The following is a 26,057-nucleotide window of genomic DNA, read 5'->3' as shown; positions in this document are numbered from 1 at the left end:
AGAAAGTATAACGCAAACGAACACGATACAGTTTCTTCTATCACTAAGGGTAAATGAACTGTGAAAAAATGCACCGGGCTATATCGGTTCCGCGAAATGACGTAATCTTGTACGGGGTTGATGTATTATACTAATCATGGGAATCAAAACCTACCAAAATGGAATTTGTGTAACGATTGTGATTAAATTTAATTATTAAATATATTGTTTGGGAAGATTTATGGTTCGTTTTTACACGTTTACATTTTTCTTAGCACAAATGCTGACTGAATAAAATCTGCAACGTATAAATGACTACCGGACTTTGACATTTTGTACTAAAGTGGTCCCTAAACAAGTAAACAACACTGACACAGTTGAAGTGAATACATGATTATTGTAACATTCTAGCGAAATATTTACCCATTTTGTCTGGGTGGTGCCAAGTACTCAGGAAGGTGTAGCCCCAATAATTTGGATTTTTATCTTTACATATATGGAACTTTTTGGGAAAATCGATCTCGGCCCACCTCCAATCATCATCCTACGCTGATACAAGAACTCGGAGACAAGGGTGGTGCCAGCATGGGGTTAGGCCCTCACCCCCTGCTCCGTTGGAGAGTTCTAGCCCCCGTTGGAGATATTTTTTGAAATATTTAAGGGGAAAGGTATAAAAAAAATGTTAATACTAATACAAATTTTGTGCAATTTAGCCCTCTGTCTGAGTCAAACCCCCATGGGGAAATCATGGCACCACCCCTGCTTTAAAATAAGGTTGTTGTGGGCTGCAGTTGGTGATACTGGTCCATGTCATATCTTATTCATAATTGGGTGGTTCTAATGGCGGAGCATGGATTTTGTTGGTAGGGGAATATGAAGCAGGCTTGTCTCATGGGGGAGGGGGGATAATATCATAATAAACAGACACACCAACATTTTCAGAGGTAGCAGGGTGGTTGCACAGCACGGTCAAAATTCTTGTGATAGGGTGGGACCAATTCCATTCACTTTCCAGCTGGCATGTTCGGAGAAATACTGTTCCCCTAATTTGTGGAGGAAATTTATAATCCCCAACCCCCTCTCCACTTCTTTAAGGCTGCCCAATTTGTGAAGAGGATAACAGTCCTTTTGTAGAGAGGCATTTGTTAATAACCTTTAGTCTTATAGATGGATATTTGTGCACATGGTGACCCATGGTGGGGGGGGGGGCACATGCCACCCAAATCCTAACAATTTCAAAATGCTTACCAGGGATAAACTTTGTCTGCAGTTTGACCATAGAGGACACAATTCTAAAAACTATTTCATTGATGCACCCCCCACCCCCACCAGATTTTAAAAAAAAATCATAATTTTTGGAAACCAATATTCTAAAGGGGAAGAAAGGTCACTACATTAAAATGGTTAACATGGGGCCAGTCCACCTCCTTTTCGACCACGACCCAGGGTGCATGCCACATGATGACTTCACAAAATTTGGCTTAAAATTAGTTTTTTCACAAGCTGCAAGGGGGTGGTTGACCCTCCCCCCCCCCTTTCTAGATCCAGCATTGTTTTTTTTTATCCTAGTTTAAATAGATTTAATATAAAAAGAGATAAGACAAACTAAAATGTAAAATAACCTCTTTTCTTTCATATATTTGTTTGCTTCTTACATAAATGTTTCCTTTCAATTGTTGTGCTCTTTCTTTGTAGGTGCTATATACTTAACAATTAATGACAAAGATAAATATTTCTTTTATGAATAAAATTACTTGCACGTAATAAAACCTATACAAGTTGTATACACATGCATTTTCAAAACAAAGGAAAACGCTAGTTGCAAGTTACTCAAAACTACCTATCCATCAATTAAGCTTCAAAATTCACAAAAATTTAATGAAATAACACACAACAAAGCAGTTCAATCAAAAATGGTCATCAAAATGTTTGTGTTAAGATAATATAAATACAGCCTAGTTAAAATGCCTGAAACATCTTAATATTTCATTCTGCACTGCATTTTAGGGGAAATAAATCACTTTTATTCTTAATTTTATTTTGTGACGAATATTACAACATCCAGTCTCTGTTTAGGTGTTGGGCAACTTACAACTAGAAATAATGTTCTTGTAGATTCAATCCTGCTGAATTTACATAAAGTTTGGAGAGACCAGTGATTATCCTCACGACTCGCAGTTTCCTTGCAGAAAGCAGATCAGAATACAGGATGCAATGCAAGTATACAACAGACTAACAACACAGCACGCTGGTATTAATTTGCAGCAAAGTCATCTGGAGCAATCAGAAATGTGGTGTCTTGCTTACCCAAGACATAGATAAATAAATAGATAGATAGATAGATAGATAGATAGAAATTTGTCACCCTGCAGCAAAACACATAAAAAATCAAAGTTTAACAGTTACATACAGAATACAGTTAAATATTAGTATAAACAAAACACAGAGAAGTTGAATAAAAGGTAAAAATATCAACAGCAACAATATCCATACATGTGAGAAAAATATACAAATATATGCATATATATACATATAACAAAAGCAAACAAACAAGACTATAAAACCAAATAAATCATGTTACATGGATACTTGCACATTTACATTCTTGTGGTGCAAAATCTAAAGCTAGCATTGACTTCAAGATAAACTATAACCTGCCTATGTCACAATTTTATAATTAAATAATTTTATCAAAACTTTCATCAAACTTAACGCAAAAAACCATGTTGTCTGAATATTTTAGAACTTAGATTTAACTGTCATGTGACCTCTGCAATTATGAACTCCTTTCCCATTCACAAAAGCAGAGTACTCCTTTATATTCGTTTTTGTTAATGATGAATATAATTTCTGAAACTCAGCAAAATTTCTGCCAAACGACTGCCTTAATAAAGTTTACCAGGGAAGTTACCATTTTCATAAAATTTTCCAAAGGTTTATTTGAACTTGAGCCATAAAAGAATTGAAGTTCACTTTACAAATTTACTCCCTTCATATGTCAGGAATAAATCTGGAGATGCTTGTTGGAAATCTCAATGAATCTATTGAATTCAATGCTGCCGGAGGCTATATAATATCATGGATGTAATTCCATAGTAACATCAAGTAGTGTTTCATCTAGATAATATTAAATTTTATTTCACCTTAAACCTGAGATTCAAAAGAACTGCAGGATATTCAAATTCAGATACCTCAAAACAAACTATTCCTAAATCATAATTCATGTTAATTAAAGCACACTTTAACAAAACATATAACAAATTGAAGCCAGGTAAGAAGTATAGCATTCTCTCGTGTTCAAATAAGGAACCAAACACGTAATGTACTGTACTTCATAAATTTTCGGCTATAAATCTTCAACTGTAAAATACAAACTAAAAAAAAAAACCAGAAAAAAAGGGGAAATGCACAAAATGAGAAATCATTGTATGCATTACACTAACGTACCAATACAAAAAACAGTCTGATGTAAGAGAACAAAACTTCAAGACTCAAAAGAGAACAATTTTCTTGCAATTGTCAATGAGCCAATGTTAATATCTAAGAGGCACTGAGTTAAATACAAAAATATACAAGTTTGCAACATTGCATATACCCCCAACTTGTCCCCATACTGGATGGAAGACAATCTCCATGCCCATTAAACAAACTGTTTACAGGTCATTGCATTTTTATAAAAAATACAGTGGGATTAAAATACATTTTTCAAATTAATAACAAGTAACCAAACAGAAATGTATCTTTAATTCTACAAATGCATGAGAACTTATAACATCCGTTACAAAGAACAGCCTTGCATGCTCTTGACTGGAACCCAAGGAGCCAAAGAGAAGGTTATAGGTATAGGGAAATGTTATGGTAACATAAAGGCTTTTACAATGCTATTGGGCATATTGGCATATCAAGGGAATTTTCAAATCTTGAACCCATGCATATATGAAATACAATGGTGTACAGTCTGCAGCCTTAGCCATTAGGTTACCTGAGATCAAGAAATGGAATTTAAAGATGCAAGGAAATTGCAACTATGATTAGCCATAGCTCAAATGAGAGGTTGTCTTCCCAAAAACTGATGTGCTCGAAATGTTAACCATATTTAAGATGTTTATACAGCAATTTAGAAAGTGCATCCATAGACTAATAAATTATACCCAAACTGATTTAGTATTCAAGATATCCTGAGCCTGCAGACCAGGTGTAGTTGTGACAACTGTCATTTGCAGAATTTAAACTTAATACTTTCGCAACAGGCCAAAAAAAAATATATATAGGTTTCCACTTGCTTTAGCTGACAGATAAAAAAAGCTAAACCCTAATTTTTTTATTTGAACTGAAAATATTAATCAAAGAGCAAAAATAGATCATTGATAAAATCTAACATCCCTTGTGGTTTTGAATTATGAATTCCCATAAAGTTGTCCCACAATTATGCCTCATATTTTGTACTGGTTTTCTCCTGCAAAGCATATAAGTTTTCAATTACAGATATGGTATAAAAAAAATTGCAAAATGATTTTCTTTTTATACTCAGGAGCCTTAGGATTTGGAAAAAAATTATATCACTAGCTAACATATATTTTATGTTGGCCACAAAACTTTAATTGTAATCAAAGTTGTCTGTGTAACTTTGTTCTATCACAAACTGGTCCCCACCTGTACGTTCTATCAGCTCATCATAAAAGTCTGATTCATCTGATTCTACATCACTTTCTTCATAAATGATGTCATCTGGCTGCATTTCTGGCATCATCACATTTTCCTCTAATGTCAAGTCATCAAGCTGCTGTATTGAAGGTTCCGTGTATTGATGTTGTTCTTCATCCTCATTGCATTGGTCGCAGGTGTTGGTCAAATGTGGGTTTACACAGTTATTGCATGAGCAACCAGGTCCACAGTTCTTATGCTCTTTATTGCACCTGCAACGCTTCGTTCCACATCCCGTCTTGCATTTACACCCTTTCGTCAGTTGTCCAACTAGGTCCTCTACCTTTTGCTTGTTTTCAGCAGAGTCCCATACAATGCTCAACTCACCATCTTCTTCTTTATATCCATGAGCACATAGGGATGCATGGATTACCTCCGACTTTCCTGCTTGTCCCCAAAGGTTGCTCACCCAGCAACAGCGTTGCCAATGAAACTTGAGAGCATCATTTGATGGCATTACCTCCTCTTCACTTGTTACTTTCTCCCATGAATTATCTCTGATGATATTTAGCCACTGGTGGTGTTGCTCAAGAAGTGAGGCAGCTTCGTTTACACTCTGATAGAGTTGCTTGGGTGACTTGTGCTCTGACGGCATTACAGAAGAAAACTTCTTGTAGTACACACTCCCAACCAGACGATAGAAAGAGAGCAGTCCTTGTTCATTTGTAACAGATGTTTCTGACAGTGACCCTGGCATTTCTGTTCCAGAAATAAAGTTTGCATGCATGAAAAATGAAGATAGGAAAGAAGCCTTGCCACAACCATGGAAGAAAGATGTATAATCACAGCCTGAAATAATGAAGATAATTTGCATGATAGCTGGATGATCATCTGTGGGCAGCATGTCCAGATCTGGATCACTAAGGAGACAACTAGCCAACTGGGAAAGACTCAAATACTCATGAGCATCTATTGAATTGGAAAGCTGAACAACTGCATCCTTGTGGAGAATTCCATTGCTTCCAATCAAAACTCTTAATCCAATGTGGTACGTATCTGTATCAGGGGAGTAAATAAGGACTTTGCTGCATGGAGACTTCAAGCAATGGAGCCAAACCCTGCTGTCACTCTCTTCATGATTTGAAGTGAACACAGGATCACAAGTCACTTCCTTCTTAGTAGCAACCATCGCCAGATCAGTCAGTTCGCCATCAGTACCACCAGCAGTAACAAGTCTTTGTCCCTCCTTCAAGTGCATTTGTCCTGCACACAAAATGTCTGTTGCAAGAAAATTGACAAGTTTTCTTTTCACAGTTCGATCAGAGAGCATCGATTTTCTCCATGTCAGAGAAGAAAGGTCTGGTAGTGGAGTGGTGGGTAAGATAATCTCTGGCAAGTCAACCTCTCGTTGGTGTTCAGTGCAGCTTACATCCCTTCGGTTACGTTCCAAGTCTTTAGGACTCACACCGTTTCTTCTTGGGTGGTCAAATATTACATGTACTTCGGTCGACCCAAGGTTGAAACGAGGAAGCACAAAGTTATTCAGTATGTGCTGTGTGTAATCCCTAAAGGTTCTTGAAGTTCGCATGGGACTGGAATTGATGAGAAACATACCTTCAAGGATCACACACTCAGGCTTCCATCCTGCTGGTAGTGTATCTGTAAATGCCTGGTTGTACCTGCGCCTGTATACATTGGTGCTATTGGCCTTTGTACCATGAACCATAGCACCCTTCGGACTGGCAATAGCAAGTGGAAGTTCTATGAACTGTCCAAGAGAGTCAACTGCTTTGTTTGAGTTCTTCGACTGCACAATCATTTTTCGCAGGCATCTGGTAACAAGTTGTTGGTTTTTGTCTTTCAAACTGACTTTGGTTTGCCTTTTTCTTTTTGGAACAAAGGTCTTCAGTCTCTTTTTCCTTTGAGGTGCTGGGACACTTGGGTCATGTAGAAGACGTGTTGATATGTACGATGAAAGTGACTGAGACCCAATCTTGTAGAAATTAAGCATATCTTCTCTCTGAACCGGGTCTGCCAATTCTCCACTCAATGTTTTCAGAGGAATTTGGTCCTCTTCAGGAGTGTGTAAAGCCAAGTCTGTTTCTTTTGCTTTAATCATAAACTTTTGCACCTTTCCTTCCATGTTTAAAAGTTCTGACGTTTTGGCTTTTTCTACAACAGTTGAGGAAAGTTCAGATGCAATTTGAAGCTTCATTCGCTCTATGGCAGATGCTCTGTAAGGAAGAACCAGAGCTATTCTATCCATCATTCCTGGCACAGGTTTGCACATAGCCATCTTCACTTCTTTATTGATTTTCATTTCGTGACATTCATCTGCGGCCACATGTCGACCTCTAATTCCTTTCAGACTTGCAACAAATCCACCGTGTCTTAAGTGATTGAGCACAGTGTCAGGCATTTGTAGAATGTCCACCAAATGACGCGGGATAAGCTTCAAGTATGTTGGCCTGTCGAACGCATGAAATAAAGGTGCTGATTTCTTCAAAGCAGCAAGACGCAAATTCCAGTTTCCTGTTCGTATGGCTATAAATAGCATAATGTATGCCAGGGCATCACGATGAATGAACCCATCCCACATCTTATATGTTTCGTTGATTGACATTCTGGTACGAAAGGAGGAAAATTCCTTTGCAAACTTTTCACCACCAATTAGTTCCCAGATTTCAATCATTAGCTGAGGTGATGTTGTTGCGTCTAATTTGGTGATGTTCTTCAATTTTTCTTTAACTTCATTGATGAAAGCAGCATTTACTTGCAATTCAGGATGTAATTGCACATACTGACAAAAACTAGAAATCTGCGTTCGAAGGAGTGCCTCCCATGCAAGGATGATAAAGTCGTGCGTCCTTCTGAAGTTTGAACAATAGAATAGGGATGCCAAAGTTGCTCCCTTATGAACAGTCGATGCCATTTCCATCAGTCCTGCATGCCAGTAAATCTTCATCAGCACTGGCTGGATGTTCTTCAGTACATGCCAGTCTCCTGGAAATGGAATCATCCAGTCCAGTTCCACAGAATGTTCATGCTTTAATTTGACAAGATGAGCATATGTCTTACCATCACCTACCACAACTAAATACTCAAGGCGCTGTTGTGATACTATCTCCTCGTGAAGTGTTTCCACTACTTCTTTGATTGTGTTGATATTGTCAGCATGCTCATTGAGGACTCCAATGTAGTGAATGTTCGACCTCTCTATACTGACTGCCGCAGGACTAGGGCATATAAGATTAATGTCTGGAAAGACAAGCTTCCCTGTGGTAAAACCTGGCTCTGATGTACAAGTACAATGCTTAGCAGTGGCATATGCAATTAGCCTAGACACTGTTTGATCAACAGCACACTGCTCTTGAGGCTGGATACTGAAGTCATCAATTCTGCCATGAGGGCGGGTTGCTCTCTTGCGCTCCCATGTCACACAAGGTCTTGCAGCTCTTCTGAGATCATCAATATCTTTTACAGTAACAAAAGGTGGCAGCAACACTTCTTGATCTGACTGGCTCTTCTGTGTAGCTGCATCAGAAGAAAAGATAGATGGGAGAATGGCTGAAGTGCTTGGACCCATGTCAGAATCTGAAGTTTCATCAGAAACAGCATTTGTCAGCTTAGTTGGCTGTGGCTCCACAATTTGGTAGCTGGTTGCATGAATCCCTCTTGGTCCACCTCCAGCCTTTACACTCGCGTGAACAGACGATTTGTCAACATTGTCTACAGTTGCAAAAGAGAATGCATATTTGTTGAGCACATTACCCCATCCATACTTAAGCCTCATGTAAATATAATCCAATTCATAGTCCCTTATTTTTGACAAAGATGACACAATTCCAAACCGGTTCAAGATTCTTACTAACTCATCTGAGCCACCTAATCCATGAACAGTTTCTCCAAGGAGTGTATGAATTGGATATCCGCACTTGTCATCATGGGTATAGACTGCATGGCACAGTCCAAAAAATGTACGCAGCTTGTGTCGATGATCACTGTCTTTGTTGAGTTTTGTTTGAAGCAGATGCTGCTGTAACATGTCTGATGTTGGCATGTGCTCTCTCTCTGCTCTTTGTGTTTCTGTCTGGGTGATGACACAGAAAAAATTCCAGACGATAGGTGGCAGTTGCTGAATAACACTATCTATGTCAAAGCTGGAAAAATTTTGAAGTCTGGTGTTTTCCTTGAATGTCTTGCTGATGTTATGTATTTTCTTGTTCAAAGTTGTGGCGGCAATTTGAAGGATCTCTGACTCATTGTTCCTCTGGAATTTCTCAGGTGCTGTAGATGTAGTTGATGACTGTGAATTGTTCTTGCATACATTGAGTTGACGTAATAAGGCTTCCACTGCATCATCACCTTTTCTCCAAAGCATCGTCCCAAGAATAGGTTCCTTCCGTATTGTTGAGGATCTCATATAGTCCCCAAGACAACTTAGTAACTTTGATAGCAAGGTTGCTTGAGTACTATACAAAGGGGAAGTGTCTCTGCCAGTCAAATTTCTACTAAGATCGTCAAGAACACCCTTATAATATGCATACACGTCACTCAAAAGAAATGGTGTGTGTGAAGACAGGTTCTGTATACAGTAAACAACAGCATGGTGAATTGCAAGGTTAACAATATTTTCGGGGTTGGCTGGGTTGCTAACATATCCTTGGTACACATCCAGAAGCTTTGATAGACCCAAGTCATAAGCTTTCTGGTCCAAAAAGGAACCCTCATCAAGGAATCTTCTTAGGTTTGAAACTTCTTTCAGACACTTCATACACACTTTGCTTTCAGTAGTTAGGTTGGCCCTTTTGTCACCAATTTCCTTATAGTATGCTTTGATCCTTTCCAGTTCTGGAACTGTGTAACCTTGAACCTTTTTGCTGAAGTACTTCTGGCACATACCGCATTTTGTTGCCCTTTGGGAGTCATACCATTTCATGTAGTGGCTTCTGCATAGTGCTACTTTAGTGACATCTACAGGATCAAATTTGTGAATCCCCATACATGCTGCAAAAGTTGGCCAATCCCCGACTGATGTTGAAGCCACACTGTTTGCATCACACATGTCAAATGACTGAAAAAGACATGGCGCTTTCCCTGCTTTTTTCGGAGGTTGCTCTATGATAGAATCCAATTCATCACTTACATCATGTGGTTTACTGGCTCCTTGATCACTAACATCACACATGTATGATGTACTGGTTCCTTCATCACTAGCAACATGAAGTGTACTTGCTGCTTCGTCACTAGGAACCTGTGGTGAATTGTCACTAGTAACCTCTGGTGTACTGGCTCCTTTATCAGGAACATCATCAGTTGAGGTAACTGGGACATCTTCAGCAGCTTTACCTTTCCATTGTTTGTTCACCTTCTGATAGCATTTGCAACAAATGCAAGAATCTCCCTGGATTACACATATCTTTTCAGCAAATGCCTTTTTGCATTGTTCAAAGTTACTGATATGGTACACTCTGGAATGAGTTAAGATGGAGTCACAGTTCTTTGCCTCACATTTATCTTTGCAGGACCTGTTGTGATGCGCATCAACTTGTCTTTTCCGTTTTGTTGACATTCTGATCCTGAAATGATAAAAAAAGGAACATCACTTACTTACTATGTATAACATAATCGTAACATATCACATTCAAGGTGTATGGACTGATATCTTAGATATAATTGATTAAAAATCTGGAGAAAAAAAAATAATGACAGCAGGAAGCAATGTCATCAAAATATCAACAATTTTACATTTTTTAAATTTTCATGTAAATCCTAGGAACTGTCGATCATAGCTTTGAAATCATTAATATCAGTAAATGAAATTTAGGGAAGAAATTCAAAGAATTACACAATATATAGCTGTATATACTGTACAGTCTAACATCATCAATTCAGTATGTTGAAAATTTCTCCCATCATACTTTGGAAATTAAAATGTCTATTTTGAATTTCAAAGACTTGTTCTTCAAATTTTCAATTTTCCCGAAGTGTATGGACTGTTAGACTTCCATGGACACAATCTGTCTTAATGGGCATGAATGATGTCACAAATTCACAATAACACTTACAGTATGTCAAGTACATCATAAATGAGTTTTGCCAACTACTGTACAGTCTTTTACAGCATAAGATGCATTTATACTGTTCTTAAGATAAAGTATGTCTTTGCTAAACCTTTACTCTACCACACAGCGATCTTATCCCCATTTTGGGTGCCCCAACTTTGACTCCCCTCCCATGCGTGTTTTCAAATAAGTACTTGTAAAGTAAAGATTAATCAACCAATGGCAAATGTGCCATCCAAGGGGTCCAGAAAACCAAAAGTTTTTACTTAATACTCTATACTTGACGGTAAATGCATAACCACAAACTATGATTTAAAAGTAAAAATAATTTCCGTTTTGCAACAAATTCAGTAACATACAATGTATCAATAAGTAAGCCACTTCTTTAGGCAACCATTTATAAAATATGGGTTATTTTTATACTTCTATGCAAAAATCCACTCAAACAATTTTGTCATGTACAATTGTTATTTTTTTTGTGCCTCAAATTATGTACAATTTTGTTCATAGTAAAGCACTGACAGAGCTTCATTAAGTCTAGATTTTCAATGTGAAAATGTACTGTAGACTGAAGTTCATGTATGACTTTAACAGATTAAATAATGACCAACACTTACAGTAAGGACCCCAAAAAATAATAATTGGTCTCTGGTCAGACCAAAGTTCTGAAATTGGCCATGGGTAGGGTTGGGCGATATTTGCTTTTTAACGTCACGATAAATAGTTCAAAAATTATCGCGATATTTCGATAATTACGATAATTTTTCCTTTAACAGAATTAGCGTAAATGTCGAGCTTTGAGTGGACGGAGAAAGAGAGATATATGGAGGGGACATTCAAAGAGAATATCTGAGTTTGTTATGAACTGTTCCTCTGAAAATAAATAAATAAATAACCACGGAAAATTTAAGCGTGTCTGGCGATTAAAAATTCGAAGTTGAGGATTCAAAATACTGACAACTTTTTCAATTTAAATTGTCACCAAACTGATGAAAATTTTAAAATGACAAGTTAGATTAGCTATATTATGTGATAAAATGAATAGAATTTAATCTGTCTTACAATCTTTGAAAAGTTTAACTTACAAAACTTTCGATATTATGAAACAAACTACGTTCGCTAAAGACCCGTTTCTAGACTGCCTAACAATGAACAGATTGCACTATATACGTACATCAGTTTACAACTGCATGTGTTTACTACTACTTAAATATCACGATAGGCTACTTGTGCTACGAATTTTCCCAGGTACCAAACAACCCCCCTGTCTAACACCTGTTTGTTAATATTTTTGGCACGTTTCCAAAAAACTTTTCATGGAGTAAACTATTTTGGCTCCACTCTAGAATTAATTAGGTCAGTCAATAAAGGATCGGTAAAGTTATGCGAAATGTTATCTTAGACGTTCAAGAAAAGTAGGTAAATACCCCCGTAACATTAAGGTAAGTAAAACACACCTCAAGCCAACCGACTCCTCAGCATGAACAAAACAATCTATTCCCCATGATACACGAGGCACAGTCTATACCTTACAAACAGCACGATATCAAGGCCCCAATAGCTACAGTATGGCCATCTTTATGGAAGTAAACCTTTTAATCCCATGTTTTAGGCCATTTGGCATGATTAAATAAATGCTAAATATTGTTTCCATGTCCTTGTAGAAAACGTCAACTTCGCAAAATGCAATTAGTTGTGTTTTTGTTGTTACGTGAGATCCGTAACCGACGAAGTGGTTAGGCTATTTACTATACACTTAACTATGGTAGGATATTAACTTTTCCTTTTTGGGGGGAAATTCTAGAAAATACTTTCTTTTTCCCCCGCTTCACACCAGATATGGTCTTATGGTTTATTCATAAATGGGTGAACTAGAGCCTTGTTTACATGACATTAGTTGCATTTAGCACGATATGCCAGTTTCGCGTGAATTTTTCGAAAGTATTTTGCTCGATCTTTCGTAAAATTTAAAAGGTGTACCAAGTTACTGTTCGTACACAATTGGTATTTTCTCTACTGATATTCAGTTTTCCCCTCTATACAGTCAATGTTGTGAAGGACAGGTTTTTTTACGGAGCTCAAAAGTCAGTAAATGAAGTTGATAAACTTTATTTCTTTTCAACTTTCTTAACCATGGAATGCTAGAATAACATTTACACATAAAACGGAAAAACGCATTTTTTTCCCACATTTATTCCAAATTTCTTTCACAAGAAATTATCGTCATATGTTCAATCCTCAAAAAATATCGTCTTGAAAAAAAATTATCGCGATAATAATAATTTTCGATATATCGCCCAACCCTAGCCATGGGGATGCATTTTTTTAAGGTGCGAATAGTTGAGACGATTTGGAAAAAGAGGGCCCTCTTGAAGATATTGCAGAAAATTAAAAAATAAAAGCATTGGCGCGCATGATAAAAATTGACGCACGCGCTGACCAGAGACCAACTATTTTTTTGGGGGGGGGGGGACCTAAAAGGAATAACAGATTGAAACTTACCAGTGAAAATCATATTTGTTCAAGGTTTTTTGCTCCTTTGTAATTCTCTCTGGAATGCTGCATGATACAGTTTGCTGTTGGAAGAAAAGAAATTCTTCTATAACAATTGTCTTTTTCTAATAACTGGAAGGCGAACACAATTCATCATATGAAACAGTGAAACACACTGAAACAGTGAGGATACTTAAAAAAAATTGAAAAAAAAATTGAAAAGGACTTCGCTGTGCCACAGAAACTTACAAAAGGTAACATAATTTTCACTATATCTGCCTAAATATTAGCATGTTGGTATATATATCATAAGGTGTGTCGGAACACAAAGATTATTTCCCTGGAATGAGCTTCCCAGACTACAACATAAACTTCCATAGCCTATAGGTCTACCGTAGGTTTGATTCGGATTTATTCATTCATGTTAATAATAAAGCTTGAAAACTATTTGTCATTGTTTGTATTTATATGAGAATATGGATGCTTAATGACTGATTCTAAAGTGTACAGTAAGAGAGAAAAAGTAATGGGATTCTTCCAACACTGATGCCCATAAGAGTGCTAAAAGTAATAACAGTAACATGTCTACGTTGCATTTAAATACTTCAAGCAATGTAGACTACTCAAACTCCAAAATAAAATATAAAACTATTGTTTCTGAAATTGAATAATTTTTGTTGTTGTTTATATCCAAATTAAAGGCTAAGATCATGTGAAAATGAGAGAATGGGACGGATAGAGTACCTGGAAGACTTACTAACAGTTTTGACTGGGTAAAGGAGGTGTTTTTTACCGGATATAACAATACTGTACAAGTTTGACTAAGGGCCAACGGTCAGAAACTGAAACCTTACAAATAACTTTTTGCCCTTGACAGTCTCTGAATTAGGCATTGATTGGGTTTAACCAGTTATAATCCCATCTCATAAGTAAATGCCTAATGGGCCTTATAATATTAATGAAGATTGAACAGTTAACACTTCCTACTGAAGTTCCTACTGAAATATATTATTGCGATATGTTTCTCCGAAGGCGCCCAGCCTACACAAATATATGCCATGAAGTTGAACTCACCTGAAGAGAAAGTTAAACCACATCTGACCCAAATGCAATCACACCTTAGCGAATACAATCAAACCCTACCAAAAATGCTGCAAATAAGACTGAATATGTTTCCCTTCAATTAACAATACGATAAATGTTCAAGTTTTATCACTCAATGGACTTCATTAAGTTGAAGTGTAGGCCTAGGCGTACTACGGACTAGGGTAACGCTACTTTCACTGACATTATCATTGCGTAGCCTATACTGCAGTGCAACATATAATTTTCGCGCAACTGCCAGCTCAGTTTCCGAGTCTTTTGTTGCTGAATTCGGCAACAAAATCATACCATTGTACGTCAAAATTACCTCCGACGTTGTAATAAAGGTATTTAAATGTCACTTACCATCAATTAAGCCAAGATTTTGCGGAGTAAACGCTTCATTTTCAGCATTTTCGTTCCATGAACAGACTTGCGGTGGAAAGTTTGTTTGTTGTTCCAGATGCGTAAATGACGCTAGGTCACATATTTACATACGGGGTCAAAATTTACATATGACGTCATGTCGTTTTTCTAGTTCCAGATGCCAGCACCAATCCGAAACGGAGCAAGATTTCAAATATGAATAATATTCAAACTAAATAGGCAAAGGGGCTGAACTTTCTCACAAAGATTGAATAGACCTTCATTTACATATACAAGCCACAAAAATGATTGACAGAAGTACCCAACATATCGGGATACAGCTTTTTTTGAGCAAGGTTTTTGGGGGTAACGATTTTTAGTCTCTTAATATCTCGAAAACTACTGAACCGATTATAAAAATCTTTCGGAATCTGCATTATGATTATGTTTTAAGAGAGCACCGAAAATTTCAGTAAAATCGAATAATGTTTCGCCGAGTTACGGCAGTTCAAAAATTCGGTCACCACGTGTAAGATTTGGAGTAACGGAAATCGGGGATGTGTATCGTTCAAAATGAATCACGGAAAGCGTCTGAGTTAATTGCGTAGCAACCTGGAGACTGTATAGCTTATAACCAGGGAGACAATGCCATAACTCCTACAAAGTAAATCTCCCAGCCATGAAATCAAACTCAGGCAGTTGTTTATGCTTATTGTCAAGTCAGTAGTCACGTGTCAGAGCTTTTAAGTTAAAAGTTATTCTGATAGAACCGATATATAGATTATCTTATATCCTGTCTTTTATCAATTATGACACATGTATGGAAAGAAAAAAAACAAACCGGAAGGTTGGAAGTGTTAAAGTAATGAAATCTTTTGGTCAAAATATATCATCAACAGGCTATGAAGGAAGGCTGTGATGTAAAACTTGGTACTGTAAACTCAAATACTAGATATAGTAGTTGTGAGCATGCACAAAATTACTACTCTTTGGGTCTTACCCCTCTGTCTCTCTCTCATTTACTTCGTTCCTCGCTTACCTGTCTCCTCACAACCTTAGCACCTCATTCTACCGTGTCTAGAATGCCCTGGTAATCTTTTAACACTGTGCATCCCAAAGGATGTATAGAAGGTAAAAATCCAATGTATTCCGGGCAATTTCCGTAAGATTTTATATCTACTTCGAAAACTTATGTGTAAACACTTTGGGTCGCTGAGGGTGCACAGTGTTCAAAGATTACCAGGGCATACTAGACACGGTAGAATGAGGTGCTAAGGTTGTGAGGAGACAGGTAAGCTCGTCACTCGTAAATATATAAACCAATAAGTTTTATCAAAATAGATACAGTAGTTGTAAGCATGCACATACAAAATTACTACTCTTCGGATCTTACCCCTTTCTCTCTCTTACATTTCTCCACTCAACATGATCCACTCCAGTCAACCTAGCCTACAAACACCACTGGTAACAATGTAGCACTGCACTCACACTGTGACCAACTTCTCAGTCAAAACCCACTTAATTGTCTCTTTTTTCTGAATTTACCATTCTGAAGAATTTAAACATAGAATTTAATTCACATCTTCTGGAATTTTATTGATTTTTATGTTTTGGTGAAGTTTCTAACGTCAGCAATGTGCCCTATATGATCGGACTCCTCCGGTCCATGCCCTCCCTTCTCATTCTACCCCCCAAAGTGTCTAGTCGTAGAATTTTAACATTTTTTTGCCATGTAAATTTTTATTGACCTTTCAATGACCTGCAGACGTGTTGTTTGTTCTCACCGAAGATCGAACAGAAGATCAGATTCCCAGCACAGGGTCATCTTCAAGGGTGAGACTATTCCCGCACGCATAATCTGACCTTGAGCGCTTGATGGCCCCTGAATATCTCCCTTTATCTTTACATCAATACTGATTATAGTGGATGGAGTTGTTTCTTGACACGCTCTGTACAAAATTTGTAATATGTAGGGCTCTTACAAGTATGTGAACAACAATATTCACCGAAACTGAGTTTCTGTTCAATCATCCTTTGTGGGTCGTCAGATTGGAAGCTGGTTCAGATATAAGATATTTTTTTCAGTTCAATACCGGAAGGGGGGGGGAGGGGGTGAACACTTCCTTTGAAATATAGTACCGTCCCGGTTTAATCTCCAGTGTTATAATTCTGCCCTCTCTTTACTCGTTTTACCATTACCTTCGTGTTGTCTACATGTATGTCAGTGTACTGATAACCCTGGTGAGCTCTCACAGCTGGTTTTAATTGCTGTCTATGCTGGTTGATGTGCACTTTCAGGAAAGTGCACAGAGAAAAGTTGTATCACATGTTCTGATGGTTCGATATATGTCAACATTACACTTTGGTTGGTAAACAGCAGATGTCCATCAAAGCATCCCTGGAGCCTGAAATCTGACTTGTGGACAATTAATTAGTTTTGGACAGTGGTTATGATGATGACAATCTCCACTGCTAGATGTGCTGTGAAGAGAGTTTGCAGATCTAGATGCCAAATGTCACACAGAGAGGATGAAAGTAATCAGCTATCCAAGAAAGGCAGTAACAATAAACAAAACTTGTACTATAAGTAAAATAAAACTAAGTATACAACACAAAGAGATCCTGTAAATAGTACTTAAAGACCATGTATAAAAAATGCCATTAATTTACAGCGCTCCTCATTTACATGTCTCTTCACTACCCCCGCACTCTCGTTCTACCTTGTTTAGTGTGAATTGATAACCTTTTAACACCATGTGCCCTCTAGGACTGGACACCGCCGGTCAATGCCCTCCTTTCTCATTCTACCACCCACAACCTCTAGGTTATGTCCATAATGGCCACTGATAAATCTTTGACCCTGTGAAATCCGAATGAAAACTTTTTTAAATTTAATATTCTAGCAAGAAATTCATTTGCATAATTTTAAAATTTACAGGATGGAAACTATAAACCCTTTCCTAGCTAGTGTTAATAGGTTCCAACCTGTCGATTTTAGTTATGAATTTAAAAAAAAAATCATCTACATTACTCCTTGTTAGTTTTCTTCATTATATTAAATATGTTACTCTATTAATATTGCTTTCTTTGTGTGATAATACATATGTTTTTTCTGTTGATATTATTCCAACAAATCACTGTAAGGCGAGTCTCTAGTTGGTTGGCCTTAGAAAGTAAAATTTTACAAATTGAAATTTTGATACTGCGCACTGGTTTACACAAAGACATACACGGCATGTATATTTTATTGACTGTTTTCACCATGATGTGTCTGGGTACATCATTTATTGTCGAGACTGTCTCCAGGAAGACAGTCGCTCCAATCAATTTTTCAGTTTTTCGACGATGTTAATTACATCAACATGGAGGATAAAGTCTCCAGTACGTGTACATAAACCACCGTACAGTATATATATAAATATATATATATAATTGAAATTGTAGTGAGTTGTTAAATAAATATTTAAAATATATATATATATATATATATATATATATATATATATATATATATAGATATATATATATATATATATATATATATATATACATATATACACACACATATATGTATCTATAAACACATGCAGTGCATGAACTAACCATCATCATTGGGCAATCAGTAAAATGAATTATTATGTTTGGTCAGTGTGCAAGAAGGAAGTAAAAGTGCAAACATTAGTCTGTATTTACTCTGGGTAAATATTTGCAGTTTAATTACCTGTTAACGAGTTTTAGGATTTGTATCTCCTGGATTAATAGCTGGACTGTAACTTTGTGTGTTTTAGGGGGTAGCTGTAGCTTAAATGATTTGCAGAGTTGTTTAGATAATGGATAGGTCTGCAGTTGTGATGGATTGCTCTTCATCAGGAGTCATCGGGAGATATCAATCTTTCCTGTTTATTATTTCAGGATGTTTATTTCAAACATTAAGGAATATGTTATGAAGATATATATAAATGCAAAATTTATCAGCAAAAAGAAAGGTCAGATTATTTGTGGTATCCATATTGGTATTCATTTTTCATCGCATTGTCAGTGTTATGTGGAGTTTGATATTTGCAATCTCTCTACCATTAGCCTTCAATAGCATTCTTTCATCGTTTTTCATGCACTCGACTTGTTTTCTGTATTCCGTCTAAGGTGTAGGGTTAAAGCTGCTGGTTATGTTCTATAATAGCAACAGGTTTACACAAATAACTTTTGCAATACATGTGCAGACATTTTTTTTTCTTACAAGAATTAATTAAGAAGCTAAATTCCTTCTTGGCTCATTTAACTGGACTTGCACAGATGTTAATGCCACTAGTAGTTAGATGCTCGCTGTCAGAACTGTCTTATTAATTAGTGACATTTCCACAACCTAATGAAGCCAAGTTTAGACTTGTTATCTATATTATAGGTAAGTCGTAATTAACAATCATGAATGTTAAACCAGGCCATCAGATGAAGGTCGAAAACTCCCGCAGGAAACACAAGTATGGTCGTGCCCAAATACCCAAACCAGTAGGTTTTTGGGGCATCAAGTTCCAGTTTAACGATCATTTGTTGCAAACTTGTAGTACTAGAGTGACGTAGTGTTAGCAGCCAAACTTTTATACCCAGTTATATACTGTGCTAAAGTATAATTTTGGGCAATATTGATGGAGATGGCAATGAAATTTTTCAAACTATAAAGCTATAAAACATGACCATGTAGTTACATAGTGATTGGATCAACAATTGAGACTTCCTATTCTGCTCAGACTGTATTTGTGATAGAAACTGGATCGGTGCATTTTTTCGGGGAAGATGTCAGGACAAAATAGATTTATTCTCCCCGAAGGGCGAAATGTTACATTGTACAGATTGCTGATCGCTTTGAACGTCCTCGCTTCACTTGCCGACTTGTTTACTGCCCAAGCTTTTTTTTTTTTTTTTTTTTGAAATATACTGTCTCCCTTTTTTTATGCAAAGATGCATGGTTCAGTTACTTCCTTAATGGAAATTGTCTTTAAATTGGGTCAGTTGTCTGACAGATTGCAAATTCAGCATCTCACCTGCAATGGGAAGATCAACGCCTGGTAAAGCTAGAAACAATCCAATTTAATACCCAGCCAATGTGTCGTACTAAAGGGAGAAAAATACGGCCGGGATGTAGCAACGTGCAGGCAATATTCTAACGTTAATTCCGGTAAGCTGATTGGTCGACGAGAGATACCGATTGCAAGTAAGCCGGTAATTGGAGACGAGGTCAATTTGTAAGAGAAGATGAAACCCTCTCGTTAAACTAGTTAACCAGGTGCATTCTGGGACAAACTATTTGCCGACTGGGGATATTTAACTTGTCAACAATATTGCTTCTGACATATGGATGCTGGTTAATATCGCATCCATACTTTCCGCAAAATATACTGTTTAATGTCAGTTTTATAGTAGCACACATGTCAAGGATGGTGTGGAACGATGCAGAGCCATATAATTCACTCTACTCCTCTATAACCTGTCTCCTATACAAACATACTCTGATCTAGCCTACTGTATGGTAATTAAGGCAGAATTGCTAAATGATTGATGGACCTAGTCTATATGAATATAACTACGACCTCGTATATTTTCCATAATTGTTTTCACTTGCGTTAATAGAATAGAGGTGTGAAACAATCGACCCCGTTCACCGGGTTATACGCTCGTCTGTTGGTTATTCATAACATTGGTGAGAACACGACAGTAATGAAAACATACCACTTTTGTACTTAAAGTTGTACTATGTGTCACACAGTATTATCTGACTTATTTACCATCTACAAGGGAGAAGTGTGATAGAGATACTTGCTATGAACGACCTCAGTACAAACAGTGTATTGAAATCTTAAGACTCGAGAGCAAGTCCACATGTGATATCACATTTGTTTCAAGTATTAATCATTTCCTTATGTTATTTGCGCTGTTTGTTTTCTAAAATGGAGGTTTTCTCAATCCTGACACAAAAATTTTCAATTTCCTTACCTGACTTAGCATAAGTAATGGCATATTGGTTTCAATGTCAATTCATTAACCTTGAAAATCAAAGGAATAAAAAATAAAATTTGGGGAAAATAAGCGGTTTTACTACCTAATTGCACAATGACATCACACATTGACAAAATTGTATTGGCAATTCATTTTGGTTTTTTGGGGGAGCTTTTTAAGATGATAATGGTTGGATTTGCTTTTCCATTACTTCAGTGCCTCTCTATCTCTCTCCTTACAATGTTTTCAATGACTTTCATGTGATGAAAATATAAACAGGACACATTGATAGAGAACAACCATTACTTAGTTCTGTTTAATTTCAGTCGTATAATGTTGCTAGAGACATTTGCAGCGTTCGTGATGCTTCTCTGTTCTGAAATCATTGAGCTGTGCTAACAATGACACATACATTTTGTCTACCATATGTATTGATTCACACTATACTGAATGTAAGATTTAGATCACTTTATTGATTTACCTGGTGTTCGCTTTTGTTATTTTATAAGTTCGCTTTGTTATCTCTCAGCCATTAATCAGTGAGGCACTGAAGTTTACAGTCTGCAGGGAAACAGGTTTATACCGTTGTTTTTTTTTCTTTCTCAAATGGAAATTTTCGGGAGCTTTAGGGAATTCATAGGCGGGAATGAGTGAGGTAGGGGGAGGGGGAAGAGGTAGAGGGAGGGGGAAGAGGGAGTGATGGGAAGAGTGATGCTGGTTGAATGAATTATTCTCCAGCTGTGAAAATGTATCAGTAAGCATCGTGGTGAAACAGTGTTGCCTGTTTCCATTGTTTATCCTTGTAGAAATATATGTTTAGCAAACTTAACAATATACAGTATAAGTTTCTTAACTTCAAAGGATGGCAACCTGTAAATAAAAGTTAGAGAAGATTGCAAATGAAGCTCCTACCAAAGAAAAACTCATATTTTGCTTAAAGTGGAATTGTCTTCAGATATTGACTGCATCCCTGTATTTGCATGCTAAGTTACTACATTTCCTTATTAAAGTTTTAGCTAAATTACATTATATACACTTATTGAACTGTTTATTTTGGTGTTGCACTTCAGTCTCATCAAATTAATGCTTAGCCTCAGGCAGTTCAGTCACAGATAACAACCTGAATAGGAAAGTGTTATAGCACCCTCTATTTATTTTTTGCTTCTTTATCAATTATATACTCTGCAACAAGTAATAATGACATAGCGCCCTCTGTTTATTCCCATATCAAGTTGAAAATGAAGAACTTCAAAAGGTAGCATAGCATAGATTTTTTTTTTTGCTCAAGGACAGCCTGTTAGTGATGTGGCAAAGTTACACATTTTATGCATCGATAGATACTGCACTCTAGATGTAGTTTCATTAGTAGATTGCTTGCACAGATTCTGGCAAGCATATAAGGTATTTCAATAAGATGAAATTATCATGACTGCCTGCAACTTATAGTGATATAGGCATTGAGGGAGGGGGACGTTGGGGGGGGGGGTTGGAGGGACGGAGAGTTGAGGAAATTTATGGGATAGAAAGTTGTATGTAAGACTTTCAATGCAAAAGTGATTGTTGTAACTAGGGCAAAGTACAATAGCTACCTGAATGCCTGCTTCCTCAAATCACAATCACCCTGCTTCCACTTACCAGCGATGTGAAAACCTATCCTGGTAACAACCCACTTCAGGTCTGTAGTAGTCCTTTACTCATGCCATCCAAAGTATTAAAGTTTAAATTTCTGTAATGGATTTTTTTGAGATAGTAATGATGGTTGCTAACATTACTATAAAAAGAATCAATAGTTTGTAAAACTTTTGTTCCGGTTTTCAATTTTTGCACGCTTTAAAAAAAGGTTTGTTCCTTAGTTGCCATTTTCCACCATTTTGGAATTTACACAATATCATAGAGACTGAGGTAACTTTGGGCTCATAAACCTAATCAAATCAGTTTGGGTGTTAGGATATTTACATCAAGAAATTTTCAGAAGCTCAGCATATTTCAATTGTTTGGGTGACTTCTAAAAATGCTCATCTCTCATCCAGGCATTTTATGGTACTAGACAAAATAAAGTAGACTGTCTACAACTGAAAAGAAAACAAGGGGGAGGTGGAGACAAGGGGGAGGTGGAGGGGATGAGGGTAGGAAAACAAAAGAGTGACCGGCTCACGTAAAGAATTGGAAAACTGTCTTTTTTTTTACTGCATAATTCCCCACACACTGTACCTCCTAGATGATTAAATTTAGGATATTTACAGTTCATGAAAGAAAAGAAAAAATATGGGATATACATCCATTTCTTCCTGTTCTGAAATAACTAATTTCGACTTTATTGCACAATTTTGAAAAGTCACTGAATTGTTTAAAATTAGGCCGTCGTCCCCTAAAGGCTTGTTCCACTTACATTTCCTGCTTGGTAAGCACCAAGACACTGATTTAAACTACTCGTAGGTTAAGGAAATATTAAAGTGAATTTGACTTGTATTAACAGACTGTATAGTTCAAAGTTCTACATTATTCACATGTTGTTCAACATTCTTTGGCTGAGAAAATAAAAATTGGAAAGAAATTTTGTATTTAAAGTAACAAAGAAATTGCTCAAGTAGACATTTCATGCCAGTCTACCATTGATTGCAAGCACATTCATATGGATGGTATGGGGATGTGGGTGGGGTGGGTGGGTGGGGTGGGTGGGAGGTCAGCAGAGGGAAGGGGGTGCTTACTGATAATGATTAAGCAATACATGTGGCATATTCTGTCACATATGAATTTCAATTTTTTTCTGGAAGGTATGAGTTGGAAAACTCTACTTAAGGCAGTATAAAAGGAAGTTTCAACTTAGGCCTGGATTGGAAAAGTGGACTTTCTGCTTTGAAGAGTTTAGAGAGAAAGGCCAAACTATGAACCAATAGCTAATCTACTCAAAAAAAAAGAACCCTGTTCAAAAGGACCTAAATGTATAAACATAAGAGAACCTTTCATTTCAAGATTGCTCTGTTGTTTACAAGTAAATGCACCAAACAGCTAAGTTATATATGCACTAACTGTTGTATGGTATACTAATTGACCTAAAGGAAGTACATATTTCACAGTGGACTTACCCCCTCTATTGGATCATGCTAGACCTGTTTCTCACGTAATTCTGTCTCTCTGTACATTATATAAATCCAAAGACGTGTTGCTGCGTCATTATGTTGAGAACGAAAAGAAGGAATAAAGAAGAAGAGGGAACAGTAAAATCTTGACTATTGATATTTGTTTTTCATGCTTCTCGAAATTGGCTCCTTTGCACTGTAACTCCAATTTACTTGAATCAAGAGTTAAGAATGATTTATTTTTCATAGAACACTTTAATGAGTGGTTTATGAAGGGTTAGTAGACAATGTAAATGTAAGGTTATTAAATAATGAAACAAGTAGTTTGTTTTTCATTCCAGTATGAACATCTTATATATGTACATACACACATATACACACACATATACATATATATATATATATATATATATATATATATATATATATATATATATATATATATATTTATTTATATATATATACACACACATATCAGAGCACATTAAAGGGTATCCATGGTAACACATTCTTCGAAGCTTGGTAGAATAGTTATTTCATTCGCAGGTAGCAATTCTTTCTTTAAAGACAAAACTACGATAATTAACAGCAGTGTCACCTTGTCGTGACAGATTACGGCAGATAATCTGATAAACAGCTTTTAATTGCTTCTTGTCTATAGAGAATTCTTCTATGAAATTTGAAATGGAAAGCAAAGACAATGGAGAGGAGGAAAGAAATTAAGGTTTTGGAATAGTAGAGACACAGGCATGTTAAATAATTGCTTATAGATAAAGAAGAAACCCTAACCACAGAAGATATTTGGTTGCATAATGCTCCAAAACCTGTAAAACCTTCATACTGGGGTTCTACTTGAACAGTTTGAGGAGAGTGTTTGTAGTAATTTTGTAGGAAGAATTGGGATCCATGATTCACACAGATGGGTCAATTGGGGTATATTGTTATATATCGCTTGAAGTATCTATAGATACGAAACACATTTGTATCAATACAATGTGCCTCTAAGGTTTACTTAATAGTTCTGATTTGTATATAGATAGATAGATAGCCAGACAGACGGACGGACAGACAGAAAGATACATATATATATATATATATATAAATATATATATAAATATATTAAAGTTTTTGTTCTTTAAATTTAAGTCCCATCAAAATGAGATGGGCTCATGCAGACTTAACAAAGCATTGGAGCTCATGGTTATAAACAGCTGTTGGCAATTAACTGACAACTTTTAAAGTGCTTGCAATCATGACATGAACTGCAGGATTGTGACAGCTGATTGATCTCACCACCAAGGTAGTATCTCATTACCAAGACTACAAGACTCATTTCTATATTTGACAACAGCTAGTGTACATGAGAACTCATGGATAAATTACAAAGTTAAACCTTTTGTTTCTGAATCTTTTGATGAATGCGATACAAGATGAAGCTCTCAACATGAGAGCAGGACTTTAAGTAGATGGTTATCAGTTAACTTATCTCACTGATGAATTATTCATTGTCATACACCCACCCACCCAACCAGCCAGCCATGGTATACATGGTGGTTGTTTATAACACACAACAGCAAGAAGATAGAGAATCTTGCTAACCTTGTCCAGATGTTTCATTTAAAAACAATAAAAAACCTTATGAGTGACAAGAATAGACACTTGTACTGTGTTTGGTGGTATATTAGTCGCATTAGTGTTCTAGCACTTTAACACAGCACCAACAATTTAATAAACTAAATCTTTAATAAATAAGATGTCATCTAAAAGCAGATAATTACCAGTCAAGCTGTAGCTCATGAATATTCATCGTCACGTAAGGCAAGAAGGCCTCTTTAGGTAGACTTCATTAATATCTTTCAAAATACCGACAGACCAGAAAAGATATACTGGCTTGGTATTCTAATTATATAATCTGACAAATAACTCAAATAACAAATAAGTCAAAAATAGCTATTTCAATTGGATACTTAAGATTGTAAAATTTTATCTAAGGTAGATGGGTGCCAGTCCACTTATACCAACCTTTCCATAACTCATGAATATTTATTATCATGCAGCAGGATTGTTTTACCACTCACAGCAACATAAAGAAAAATAACTTGTTGTTGACCTTGTCTATGGTTTGAAGTATTGACAGACCAGAAAGGAAATGAATACAAGGTTAAAGTGATGCTGACTTCAATGTATACTACAACTGTAATGTATACTGTAACATGTATGTATTCAAGATACATGCAGTACCTGCATAGAGGGCGTGCTGAAGTTAAGCACGTGCAGCAAGATCTGTTTAACTTGACCAATGTCAGTGATTAAATAAAAGATTGGCACAACATATCGACATGTAGGTAAATGTTAA

The 26,057-nt window shown here is 36.5% G+C and overlaps 2 protein-coding genes across 4 annotated transcripts in view; one reads left to right on the top strand and one right to left on the bottom strand.

The window, feature by feature from the left end:
- LOC139982117 (microtubule-associated serine/threonine-protein kinase 2-like) overlaps window positions 1–26,057 on the top strand; it is a 116,434-nt gene that overhangs the window by 19,196 nt on the left and 71,181 nt on the right. The gene's annotated exons all lie outside the window — the stretch shown is intronic.
- On the bottom strand, window positions 1,605–15,251 carry LOC139982105 (uncharacterized). The gene is made up of 3 exons (XM_071994652.1): window positions 14,631–15,251; window positions 13,191–13,264; window positions 1,605–10,202 (listed from the first exon to the last, which is right to left on the bottom strand). Exons 1-3 carry the CDS (start codon window positions 14,631–14,633, stop codon window positions 4,577–4,579), a joined length of 5,703 nt encoding a protein of 1,900 aa, XP_071850753.1. The 5' UTR covers window positions 14,634–15,251; the 3' UTR covers window positions 1,605–4,576.

Source organism: Apostichopus japonicus, chromosome 2, assembly GCF_037975245.1.
Source record: "Apostichopus japonicus isolate 1M-3 chromosome 2, ASM3797524v1, whole genome shotgun sequence".
NCBI lineage: Eukaryota > Metazoa > Echinodermata > Holothuroidea > Aspidochirotida > Stichopodidae > Apostichopus > Apostichopus japonicus.
The sequence above is the reverse complement of the archived record's forward strand: the minus strand, read 5'-3'. Positions and strand labels throughout refer to the sequence as shown.